Source organism: Suncus etruscus, chromosome 9, assembly GCF_024139225.1.
Source record: "Suncus etruscus isolate mSunEtr1 chromosome 9, mSunEtr1.pri.cur, whole genome shotgun sequence".
Classification (NCBI taxonomy): domain Eukaryota; kingdom Metazoa; phylum Chordata; class Mammalia; order Eulipotyphla; family Soricidae; genus Suncus; species Suncus etruscus.
Window position 1 is genome coordinate 52,728,022 of NC_064856.1, and position 13,846 is coordinate 52,741,867.

General features: G+C 35.2%; 1 protein-coding gene across 1 annotated transcript; it reads left to right on the forward strand.

The window, feature by feature from the left end:
* Positions 1-9,121: 9,121 nt before the first annotated feature.
* On the forward strand, positions 9,122-10,066 carry LOC126018246 (olfactory receptor 52B4-like). The gene has a single exon (XM_049780390.1). The coding sequence runs from the start codon at positions 9,122-9,124 to the stop codon at positions 10,064-10,066; it is 945 nt and encodes a 314-aa protein (XP_049636347.1).
* Positions 10,067-13,846: the final 3,780 nt, after the last annotated feature.

The following is a 13,846-nucleotide window of genomic DNA, read 5'->3' on the forward strand; positions in this document are numbered from 1 at the left end:
TGCCTTGCTGGTTAAAATGTGTTTCATAGTTTTCCTTAATTAATATTTTCCCTAATTGCTATAATGTTTTATTGTGTGCATTAATGTAGTAGCCTGTTTTCACCAATCAAGAACTTATGTTAATTTAATTAATTCAAAAAATGGTGCTCAAACATTGGCTTGAATCCTGGACCCAAGAAGACTAAGGCTTCTTTTTTCTCCTTCCTAGAACTATTTGGCCCACTTCTCCAGCTCCTTACTCTTTAGAACCCTTAGCATTCCTGGTATATAACATATTTGTTGATTGTATTTCTCTCCCAACTCATCAACATAATGAGATTACCCACTCATGAGGGAAGGTACAATGTTCTTTTTCTTGCCTAATCGCAATAGCAAGTACTTCCAGTACTATGTTGAATAAGAGTTGTGAGAGAGGACAGCCTTGTGCCAGAATTTAGGAGGAAAGACTTTTAGTTTTTCTCCATTGAGGATAATATTTGCCATTGGCTTGTGGTAGATGGCCTTAACTATATTGAGAAAGGTTCCTTTCATTCCCATCTGCTGAGAGTTTTGATCAAGAATGGGAGTTGGACCTTATTAAATGCTTTCTCTGCATCTATTAATACAATCACGTGATTTCTATATTTCTTGTTGATGTTGTGTATTATGTTGATATATTTACAGATGTTAAACAATCCTTGCATTCCTGGATGAAACCTACTTGATCGTAGTGGATGATCTTCTTGATGAGGCTTTGGATCCTATTTGCCAGGATTTTGTTGAGGATCTTTTCATCTGTGTTCACCACGGATATTGGTCTGAAATTTCTTTTTTGGCAGCATCTCTGGTCTGGTTTTGGTATCAAGGTGATGTTGGCTTCATAAAAGCTAATTTGGAGAGTGTTTCCATTTTGTGTCAATTTTATGAAAGATTCTGGCCAGTATTAGAAATAGTTTCTCTTGAAAGGTTGAAAGAATTCATTATTGAATCCATCGGGCCTGGGCTTTTCTTTTTGGAAGACCTAGTTGATTACCGTTGTAATTTTCTCAATAGTGATAGGGTGTTTAGATATGCTACACCCTCCTTACTCAACCGTGGAAGTTTATAGGAGTCCAATAATTTATCCATTTCTTCCAGGTTCTTATGTTTAGTGGCATAGAGTTTCTCAAAGTAGTCTCTGATACCCTTTGGATCTCTGCAATATTGGTAGTCATCTCCCCCTATTCATTATAAATGGGTTATCAAGTTCTTACTCTCTCTTTCTTTGTGAGTTTTTGCCAATGGTCTATCAAACTTGTTTATTTTTTTCAAAAAACCAACTTCTACTTTCAGATGTTTTTTGGGTTTCCACTTCATTAATTTCTGCTGTAAGCTTTGTTATTTCCTTCTGTCTCCCTATTTTTGGTTTCCTTTTGTTGATCATTTTCTAATTTTATAAGCTTCATCATTAAGCTATTCAGGTATGCCTCTTCTTCCTTCCTGACGTGTGCTTACAAAGCTATAAATTTTTCTCTCAGGACCGCTTTTGCTGTTTCCCGTAGATTCTGATTTTTCTTTCTCTTTCTTTCTTTCTTTCTTTCTTTCTTTCTTTCTGTCTGTCTTTCTTTCTGTCTTTCTGTCTTTCTTTCTTTCTTTCTTTCTTTCTTTCTTTCTTTCTTTCTTTCCTTTCTTTCTTTCTTTCTTTCTTTCTTTCTTTCTTTCTTTCTTTCTTTCTTTCTTCTTTCTCTCTTTCTTTCTCTCTTTCTCTCTTTCTCTCCCTTTCTTTCTCTTCCTCTCTTTCTTCTTCTTTTCTTTCTTTCTTTCTTTCCTTCCTTTCTTTCTTTCTTCTTTCTCTTTCTTTCTTTCTTTCTTTCTTTCTTTCTTTCTTTCCTTTCTTTCTTTCTTTCTTCTTTCTTTCTTTCTTTCTTCCTTCCTTCCTTCCTTCCTTCTTTCTTTTTACCTTCATTGTCATTTGTTTACAGGAAAGTTTTGATCTCATCTTTGATTTTATCTCGGATCCACTGGTTGTTCAGTAGCAGGCTGTTTTATTTCCAGTTGTTAAAGTTTTTCTTCTGTGTCCCTTTGTAGTTCTACATCTAATTTCAGAGCCTTGTGGTCAGCAAAGGTAGCCTGCAAATTTTTATCTCTTGATTTTATGGAAGTATGTTTTATGTGCCAGGCATGTAGTCTATGTACATTGGAGAAGGAATGTGTATCAGGTTACTGGTGGTGGTGTGTCCTATATTGTGTTGTTTCTTGATATCCTTTTTCAGATTTGTCAACAATCATATTTAAATATTTTGCTATCCCTCATTGGGTGCATATATGTTTAGGAGAGTGATTTCTTCCTGCTGTACATATCCCTTTATTAGTACAAAATGTTCATCTTTGTCTCTTACAACTTTTCTGAGTGTAAAGTTGGTGTCATCTGATATTAGTATGGCCACTTCAGCTTTTTTAAGGGTGTTGTTTGCTTAGATGATTTCTTCCAGCCTTTAATTTTGAATCTATATTTGGTTCTGACTATTTGCATATGACTGCTTTTTAAAGTTACTTTTGTAATCCTTGGTTTTGGACTTGTGGAGTAGAGCCAATATGTGAAATTGCTGGGCCATATTGAATATTTTTATTTAGTTTGGAATTGTCCATGTTGTTCTAAAAAAATCAAATGAATTTATTTTAATCCAGTAGTGAGTGAGAGTTTATTTCTCCCCACATTCACACCAACATTGCTTATTTTGTTCTTTTTGGTGCGTACAAATTAGACAGGTATGTAGTGATATCTTCTTGTCCTATATAAATTTTCCTGGTAATGAAGAATGATGGGAGCAATTTTTTTATATACCTATAGTTATTGGTATGTGTTCTCTGGAGAATTGTATGTTAAATTCTTCCTATTTTGAATCTTATTTAATTTGTGATTTCTTTATCTTGAAAATTAGCCTTTTATGAAATATATGGAGTAATGGTATTTTCTCCCATCATAAGGGTGTCTTTTAGTTTCTTGTACAGCACAAGATGTAATATTGTTTTTATGTAATTTCATTATTTTTGCTTTTGTTTTTCTTTCCAATAGAGTTGAACCACTGAAGCTACTACTAACATCAGTATCTTTAAGTATTTTGCCTAATTTTTTATAGATGTATTTTTGGAGTCAAGTCAAACAGATAGGTATTTAATTCCTTTTGAATTAATTTATGTGTGTTGCATGAGAAAGGATGTTTTTGTTTTGTACTTAAAATAATTATGTTGATTTCTAAATTGCCCTAGTAAAGACAAGTTATCTCTATTGATTGCTATAAATATAAGTAGTATGTTGAATTCTAAATTTCTCTTGTTAAGACAAGTTACCTCTATTAATTGCTATTAAAATAGAAACAGGATTATTTGTTAATAATTTTAAAAATATTTTTTAACAATTTTTTAAATTAGAAATAAGTACATGTACAATGGAAATAGTGGAAAAGGATTGAAGAGCCATAATGACTGGATCCTTATAAGCAGAATAAGGAAGTTAGCATTAAGAAGATAATGAATCTCTGCAATCCCTAGGGGTAAGAGCATCCCTGATGTTTTCTGACAAACACATAAAATCTCAGTTCTCTCATGCTCTCTTATCTATTACTCTAATATTTCAAGTGTGACTCATCCCAGGCTAGCCCATGAGAACTCCATTTAAAGCAGGTAAATATTTTTCTAATACTGAGGAATAAAATTTCAAGCAAGAGGGACCCAGTCATTCCTATGTGTTACGGAACTTAAAGTGGATGATTGAAATATTGGTACTACTGTCTAATGGTAAATCAATAGAGTCAGAGAGATAAATGTAGCTATGTGCTAGGGAGACTTCTACCAGTTCATTTATGTCCATACCTTATAGACTTCATATTGATATGTTAAAACATATTATAGTGGGAGCACATGCACTAACAATGTCACATGCACTAACTATGTATCAGACTATTTATATGGATATGTTTAGTGAGCTGGGTTACTAGCATACCCTTGACCCACAATGGTATTATACCCAGAGAATGGTGACTATTCACAGATAGAGGAAGTGGCACAACTGAGGCACAAAGATCCTTTGTCACTCTCAGTGTCCAACATTTCTAAATTCTTTCCAAAGAAGGTTCTATATTAGCACCTGACATTTTCTAAGAAACTTTAACAAAACCAAATATATAACAAGATAAATTCAATGCTTAAAAATTAGACAAATCAGTACAATTTTATTTTCATAATAAGTTGATACTTAAACTAAAAGTTATTTTATTTAATTTTTTATTTTTGAAACTTTTAAAGACATAATTTATAAAATTGTTCATATTATAGCTAGTTCAGGTATTTAATATTCCAACACCAATTCCACAACTGTGTGACCTTCCCTCCACTAATTTTCCAAGTTATTGAGCCATCTCCCCCAACTTACTCTCCCTTAGCAGACACAAATAATTTACTTTATATTGCTTGTTACAACATATATCTCATAATGATATTACAAAAGTTATCCTCTGAGAATTTGTTGAGCAATTACGTGCTATTGAGTCTTCTGTGTTGTTTTTGATATTGAGCTTATAAGGCATTGACACATCTAGCCCATCTAATTTTCTGTGTTCCTATTACTGTCAGTACTGTGAACTTTAGAGATGTTACATGGCTGCATATGTGGCCGCTAAACCTACCAGGTTTAGCACAGAGGCAGATTCTCTCAAGATTGGATTGACTGAGGGTTCTAGGTTGTTTATGTGAGCAAAAGTGGGTTTGGGTTGGTGCAGTTTTAAATCCTTCACCAGGACAAGGATTCTGCCTGCCCCATTCTGAGAAGGCTCCATTGATCTGGACCTGGAGATCAGTTCTATCAGGTTTGGCAGCAGTTTCTCTCTAGCCCCTGATCTTGACTACTCTAATGTTCAAATCAATAAGAGATCAAGGTTACACTGCCTGTTTCTGATACTGCAAACCACTCATCTAAGAATTATCATTTGTTTCTTTTGTTAAACATTTTGAGAAGTTACTCTCTACTGAAATAAAAATAAAAAAGTGAAAAGAATAATTTTAGATCTCAGAAAGTTTAAAATCAACAGGGGAAACACTGCCAGGGAAATAGATATGCTCTCATTTTGGTGATAGGTGCTCTAATGATTAGATTCAGAGAGAAGATCATCACAGTTATATTGCTGACATGGTTGACTGATGGTGAAAAATAGCCATAAATATGTAATTGTATTAGAAATACATTAAAAAGATGCAATATATTCTCTAGATGGTGAAAATATATGTATGAAGACTGTGAGAATATTCTTCTGGAGGCATTAGAGAACTTGTAGAATTGATTGAGAATAGACAAGCAACTCGGGATTTCTTCTCTGACTATTAAAATAATATTTTTTAATTCTAAAAGTGATTAATATCCCTTCTCATCTTCAGACTATCTTCTTTAGTCTCTTCTTTTTCCAGTAAATTCATAATTTATGTTACTTCACTTTCATCCTCTCTTCTTTCCTGCTATGAATATTAGTATGGTGTACACAGAACTTGTCATTCAGTCCTAACTGGCCTTTTCATATTTATTTTGGCTTGCCCCATGTCATTCCAGTAGGTGGCTTTCTTTCCTATCTCTAAATAGTCTCATAGTGGTCATGTGTTCTTTGACTGATCTGGTGGCAGTTGCTAACTGTAAGACATTGTAAGGCACATCCTTATAAACTTCTACTTGGTTCCTGTCCCATGACATTATTTTTTAGACAATTTCAAACCTGACTTAGAGTATTCTTTCCTAATTTGGGCAATGATACTGCAGCAGAGTTGGAATAATTCTGGGGTGGGTGATGATGATAGTTCCTGGTACAATTAAGAAGCTCTAGTTTATTTGCTTACAGAAGGTAATCTGTCCAATGAAGTGCTAAGTTTTTCCTCCTATTTTGCAAAATAAAATAAAATAAAGTAAAAAGTTATTTTTTTCTTTTTTTGGTTTTTGGGCCACACCCGGCAGTGCTCAGGGGTTACTCCTGGCTGTCTGCTCAGAAATAGCTCCTGGCAGGCACGGGAGACCATATGGGACACCGGGATTCGAACCAACCACCTTTGGTCCTGGATCGGCTGCTTGCAAGGCAAACACTGCTGTGCTATCTCTCCGGGCTCAGTTATTTTTTTCTAAAAAGGATAAGATAAGTCAAATAAGTTGGGAACTCTTGACTCAGAAGAATATTACAGGAAAATAAAGTGGATTTTCTTACTCTGGTAAGATTAAGATTTTCTTACTCTGCTAAGATTACTCTGGTAACATTTATAAAAAACAGAAATCAAACTTAAGTACAGATAACAGATGATTTTTGTGATTTACGAGGTACTCCATCTCCAGTCAAGCCCTGAAAAAGAGCAGAGATCTTGGAAGTTGATGATTTATATACTTTATCACTGTCTGGACCCCTGGACTTTTCACGATGAGCACAAGACCTCCTCTGAGAAAGGTGATGAAATGTCAATTAAGTTCCTCCCAGAAACAGGTAAGATCAGCCTTAAAACATTATATGTTCTAAACTTTCCTCTTAGAAATAGTGGTTTTTATTTCTATTTTTATTTATTTTTGTTTTGTTTTTGGTTTACATCCAGCAGTGCTCAGGGGTTACTCCTGGATCTATACTCAGAAATTGCTCCTGACAGGCTTGGGGGACCATATAGGCTGCTGCCGAGATTCGAACCACTGTCCTTCCTGGATCAGCTGCGTGCAAGGCAAATGCCCTATTATTATTATTATGCCCAGTGTTATTTATATGGCCCCTAGAAATAGTGTTTTTAATCTAATGTGTCTAGGGGCCGGGCGGTGGCGCAAGAGGTAAGGTGCCTGCCTTGCCTGCACTAGCCTTGGACGAACCACAGTTCGATCCCCCGGCGTCCCATATGGTCCCCCCAAGCCAGGAGAAACTTCTGAGCACATAGCCAGGAGTAACCCCTGAGCGTTACCGGGTGTGGCCCAAAAACCAAAAAAAAAAAAAAATCTAATGTGTCTACTGTCTACTAAATACTTTTGTACTTATTTAGAGTCAGCAATTAAAAAATACTAAACTGATTTTTTTTAATTAAAACTTGGAGTTTGTGTCCACTAGTCCTCTCTTTTGTTATCTGCCATCTCCTCAGTAATATATGGAGAACAGAACTGTTAATGAACTTTTCAGCTTTCAAGTGGTCTGGATATACAATTCACAAGTGTCTTAGGTCTTTATTGCAATTTGTTATCACTGTTACTTAAAGAACCATGGGCAAAGGAGAACATAAATTTTGATAGGGTTCTGATATAATATTCAACAAACTATTATTCATTCTCTAATATAAAGAGTGGAGCATGTGGGTCCTCTGTGGTAGAAAGTATGTCACATATGGACTGTCTCAAAGGGCTCCTTATTATTTGCTCTTCTTGGTTACTAGCAGTAGTCACAATATCTTAGAAAAATTCCCATAAAACAGGCTTCTCATATTGCTTATAGCTGTGACAAGATTTTTTTGTTGTTGCTGTTCCTTTGGGCCACATCCAGTGAAGCTCAGGTCCTCTGAGCTCAGAAATTACTTCTAGCAGGTTTGGGGGATTATATAGGATGCCAGGATTTGAACCAGGTAGGCAGTGTGCAAGGCAAACACCTTACCCACTGTACTATTGCTCCAGCCCGATGACCAAATTCTTGGAACTCAAAGTTATATTTTGCAAAAGTGAAGATAAAAATACTTTACTGCATTGTAAACAAGGCTTTCCAGGGATACCACAATGAACATTTATATTAGCTCCTAATAGTGACATTTATAAAACAGAATTTTGATCTGGAGTGATGCACAACAGGCAGGGCCCTTGCCCAGCAAAAGGCTGACCTGTGTTTGATCCTTGGCAGCCCATTTGGTCCCTGGAGCCTGCCAGGAGTTATTCCTGAGTTAGGAGGAACCTCTGGGCGCTACAGGTTGTGGTCCCAAAACCAAAAGCAAAAGCAAAACAGCAGAGGAATCTTATGTCACTGTGGAGGCAATTAATGCACACAGAAATTTCTATTTTTCTGGCAAAAAATAAACACTTTATTTATCTTTATCTTTTTTTTTTTTTTTTTTTTTTTTTTTGGTTTTTGGGCCACACCCGGTGACGCTCAGGGGTTACTCCTGGCTATGCGCTCAGAAGTCGCTCCTGGCTTGGGGGACCATATGGGACGCCGGGGGATCTAACCGCGGTTCGTCCGAGGATAGCGCAGGCCAGGCAGGCACCTTACATTTAGCGCCACCGCCCGGCCCTATCTTTATCTTTTATGGCCTTTCTCTCTCCAAATATTTTCTACCAATTGCCTACCAATGTTAACGATTTAAAATGCATTACAATTTCTTTTTTTTTTTTTTTTTTTGTGGTTTTTGGGTCACACCCGGCAGCGCTCAGGGGCTATTCCTGGCTCCATGCTCAGAAATCGCTCTGGCAGGCACGGGGGACCATATCGGACGCCGGAATTCGAACCGATGACCTTCTGCATCATAGGCAAACGTCTTACCTCAATGCTATCTCTCCGGCCCCGCATTACAATTTCTTAACTTCTCATAGCTGAACATTTGTTCATAGATTAAATAAAATACTGTTAATTAAACTCCTAGAGAATCTGCTTGGAATGCATCTTTCCCACAAATACTCAAATTTAAAGTGTTATTATCACAGAGAGCTTACAGTAAATTTAAACTCACTTTGCCTTTCCATGTCCAACATTTTCCTTGAATTCTCAAGTGACCTTGTCCTTTTCTCAATTCAGTCCTTCTCTAATTTATTGATTCCAAACTACGTTCTAAGCTAAAAATCAGAACTTGTTCTTAAATTGAACATGGATACAGATCTAGCTACTCTTTTATTGTGTTAGAGGATTAAATGCTTATAATTAACTTCTTTATTTATTTAAGGGTCTATTTTTTTTTTCAGAGTTTAATGGTGTTGAAAATTCTATGTTTAACTTTTTCTTTGATTTTTAAGGGTCTATTTTATCTTATTCAACTTTATATGCTTCAAAACTCCTCTTATCTTCAGAAAAGACTTGGATAAAGAAGGTACCCAAAACACCTCATGACAGCAAGAAAAACCTTTGAAATTAATCTGAATTTCATTTCCTATTCTGAGAAGGAAGTGAGATTTTGAAAGATTTCTCCAACAATGACTACTCTAAATCACACTGCTGTTAGCCATACAGTCTTCCGCCTGCTGGGCATCCCTGGGCTTCAAGACATGCACATATGGATTTCCATCCCCTTCTTCATTTCCTATGTCATCTCTGTGCTGGGAAACAGCCTTATCATCTTCGTAATTGTCACAAGGAGAAGTCTTCAGGAGCCCATGTACCTCTTCCTTTGTATGCTCTCTGGAGCTGATGTTATCCTCTCCACATGCATTGTACCTCAGGCGCTGGCCATTTTCTGGTTCAATGATGGAGAGATCTCCCTCAATCGCTGCCTCACTCAGATTGTTTTTGTGTCTGCTATGTTTATATCTGAGTCTGGGATCTTGTTGGTGATGGCCTTTGACCGTTACATTGCTATCTGCTACCCACTGAGATACACTACGATTCTGACAAATTCCCTGATTGGGAAAATTGGTGCAATCATCTTTCTGAGAAGTCATTGTACAGTTTTGCCTGTGATCTATCTTGTGAAAAGACTGACTTTCTGTAAAAATAACATAATTCCAAACACCACTTGCAAGGACATTACCTTGGCCCGTCTTTCCTGTAATGATATAAGAATAAACATTTGGTATGGCTTTATAGTTCTAATAATAACCTTGTTCTTTGATATTGTGCTAATTTTTCTTTCCTATATATTTATTCTCTGTGCAATCTTCCGCATGCCATCTCGAGAAGCTCGAGCAAAAGCTCTCAGTACTTGTGCCTCCCATGTCTGTGTCATCTTTCTCTTTTATGGGCCAGGGATCTTCTCAATTCTCACTCAGCGTTTTGGGCAACACATCTCACTAAGTATCCAAGTTGTGCTAGGCAATACCTATATTCTTATTCCACCAATGCTAAATCCCATTATTTATGGGATTAAGACTAAACAGATCCGGGAACAATTGGTTCACATGTTAATTCCAAAGCACAAATGACTAATAAGATAAAAACTAACTTAGAGTTTTCTCAACAGTTCTCACCATCTTGAGGTCAGAAGGTTATCAAGTGTAGGATGATACAGTGGACAAATTTCTTTGACTCCACAATCTACTGTCTTACAGCAATTGTGTCAGCAATGTGTTGGTGAATGTTTCTTTCAAGCCTTTCAGAAGACATTAGATATATGTCTTTGAGGCGTTAGGTAGCTTTTCACTCAGAATTTACCTCTAGATAGCAGGTTAGAATACAGTGAACAGGAGATAAGTGTTATCTTCTTGGATAACTATTGAACTAAATGTACAGATGTAGTCTATGTATTGAAAGACTGTACTTGTTTAATTCTTTTATTAGGAATTTGATCCAGTCATTCAGCCCTGTGCATTCAATCTTAATTTCTAGATAAATTACTATAAAATTCATAAATATTATATTATTGCAATAGTCACCATTAACATAATTTTTGCATTAATTAACAAGCATAGGTATATATATTTTATTTTCTCTCTAAAAGCACACATGCTAAAGGCAAAAGTTTACTAATGCTAATATTCATAACACTTTTATTTATATTGTCAATTGTTTGAAAGAAAAGATTTAATATAGGACCAAATGCAACAGACATGCGCATGAGCTCATACTAACACATGAGCATACTAAGACAATATTAAATAAAACTACATTGACATGTGCAGGAATATTATCCAAATGTTATGCCTGCCTAATTTATCATCCTATATCTATATGTTGTCATATGTGAAAGCAGTGGAAAAATATACATTTATTTATGTTTTTGGTGGAATTACTCATGTATTGTATTTGGTGGTGGAATTATTCTCACTGTATGATGAGAGAAGTTCTATTAGCTATGTATGGTGTGATTTTAAAAATATTTTAATATTGTCACATTATATAAAAATCCTATGAATAGTAAACATATATGAATTATTATAGACTAGGTTATTTTTAGAATTTAGTATGAATTGTCTATATAAAGTATAATTGTCGGATGTTTATTTTTTCTTCTTTAATTTGATACACAAGTAGTGTTCTGAGGGTCTAGCCTTCATTTCTAGGTGTGCTGTAAACATTTTTTTATGCTCAAGCCCAGTGATGTAGTGCTACTCAGAACTAGTAGTGTTATCTCTCTATTCTGATAGGCATTTTTAAAACCATAAATATGTTCCGACACCATTAGTATTTTCATTTATAAAAATAAAAGAATGCATCACACCAATTATCTCTAAAATATTTTTATATGCCTCATTTTTTGGTGTTTTTTAAAATTTGTTTTGGGGTTATTTCTAATGGTGCTCAGAGATTATTCTTGGCTTTGCATTCAGAGAACATTCTTGGTAACCTCTGGGGAGTATATCAGGTGCTGGGATTGAGCTCACGTCAACTACATTCAAGGCAAGTGCTTTTTCCCTACTATATTATGACATTACATGTTTTCCTTTTATAGGACTAATTTCATGTATATAAAATGTCAAGTTAACAGAAAGCCTTTCTGCACTAAAACTTTTTGAGCATTTTTCTCTAAATTTCTTTTATGTTAAAATAAGACTAGAAAAGTTTGTTGTTGCTCTTTGAATATAATGTATTTGATATATCTGATGTTTATAAAACATTCTTTGTCTTCAGCTTTTCCAAATATGTATATTTCATCTGTTGTTGCTTTGCATGCAACCTTTTTTTTTTAAAATTTTTTTTCTAACCTTAATTATGCAAAGTTTACTTTTTGGACAATTTTTGGAAAATCTCTGTTATTATTCTTTGAATATTATCTGCTCTTATTTCTTCCTTCTCTCTGATAGGGCTATAATTCTTACATGTATATATGAATATATCTTACATTTATACTTTAATAACTTATATCTACCATATACCCTATGCTCAAATTTTTGCTATTCTTTTATTTTCCCCCTACTTTCATTTATTTTTGTTAATTTCTCTTTCAGTTAACTATTTTTCTTCTAATAAAAAATATTCTAGGGGATAGAGTGATAATACAGTGAGCAAGGCACTTGCCGTTCTGTGCTCAAACTGGGCTTGATCCTCTCATCATCATATGGTCCCCAAAGCATCAAGAGTGCCAAGAGTGATTTGAGTAATCCCTAAGCATTGCCGGAGAATGGCCCAAAATCCATTGAAAAACTATTTATACGTACACATAAACACTTATTTTAAGGCAATTAGGATTTCAGATATAAAATATTAGGTTTTCAAGATCTTAATAGTCTAGTATTATACCATAAATTCAAGTACATTTATTGTATTTTATTTTGACCAAATTCTACAAATCTCTGATCGTTCCAGTAACTAGCTCATTGAATAGTTTTTTTTGTTTTTACTCTTGATCACTGATATAATTGTCTTATTTCTTTTCATGTCAGTCGCTTTTTTAATACTTTATATTGTAATAAAAATGTACAGTTACAGATGTTTTCTTCTCATAAGCTTTCTGTCTTCTTTTAATAAAATAGAGCAGCAGTTGTCACTCAATTTAAAGAACTTCTATTAAATCAAGACCAGGAACAGCTTTAGAAAGACTGTTATCTAGTTATTCTCTTATTCCTAGGGAAAGACATGTCAAAATTTTTGTTTTCTTTTGGGTACTTCAGGTACTTGGAGGATCATTCCTAGTGTTCAGAGAACTTTGCAATATGGAGCTCTCACATACAAAGCATGTCTGTCATTTTGTCCTTTGAATTATCTCCCCAGAAGATGCCAGAAATTATTTTTGACAGTTTGGTAAGCCTTTGAATCTAAAGTATAACATACCTGTGAAGGTTTTTTCTTTTCCTTTTTTTTTTTGGTTTCTGGGCCACACCTGGTGACACTCAGGAGTTACTTCTGGCTATGCGTTCAGAAATCACTCCAGGCTTGGGCTAACATATGGAATGTCGGGGTATCTGTGTTTCGTCCTAGGCTAACATGTACAAAGCAGCTGCCTTATGGCTTGGGCCACTGCTCTGGCTCCTAGCTGTGAAGATTTAATTCTAATGTAGCTCTTTAGACTACCTGAGTCAATAACAAATTGGAAAGATACATTTAAGCATTTTCCTTATTAGACTCCCAGAGATTTTATATTGCCTCTTAGTTCTATTTAACTCTAGTACACTTCAGAATTCAGTTAATCTGCCACACAGAACTACTATTGGCAGATTCTCAAATATTTTGTTACTTTACTCCTTTTAAGGACACTGAAAGTTTTGGTAGTATTACTGACCCTGAGCATTTATTATTTTTTTTCCACACTTTGTGATGTTCAGGGTTACTCCTGGTTCTGAGCTAAGGAATCATTACTGGCAGTGTTTGGGGGACCATAGATGATAGGGATTGAACCTGGTTGATTGTGTGCCAGACAACTGCCTTATTCACTGTATTATATCTTGGCAACACCCTCCTTCAGTTTTGTTATAGAAATTTTAAACTGTTAGTATGGGCGGATAAGTATTGGAATTTATTACAATGATAACATAATGAGAAGAGGAGACTTGTGCAAGAAAAATGAGTTTTATGTTAGCTTTGAATGCCATATTGGATTTTTTTGGTTTTAACAGATTTAAAATCCCATCCTGATATCTACTACATAATGAAAAATAGGCGTGAGAACTCATCCTTCCAGTTCCTTATTACTGTCAGAGTGGTTTTGGTGGAACACAGCAACTTCAGATTCAAGTAGCATCACATCAGGTTGAAGCACAGAATAATTAGGCCCCAAAAAGCCAGACCTAATACTACCAGGGTGGGCCCAGAGTCCACTGATCATTGCT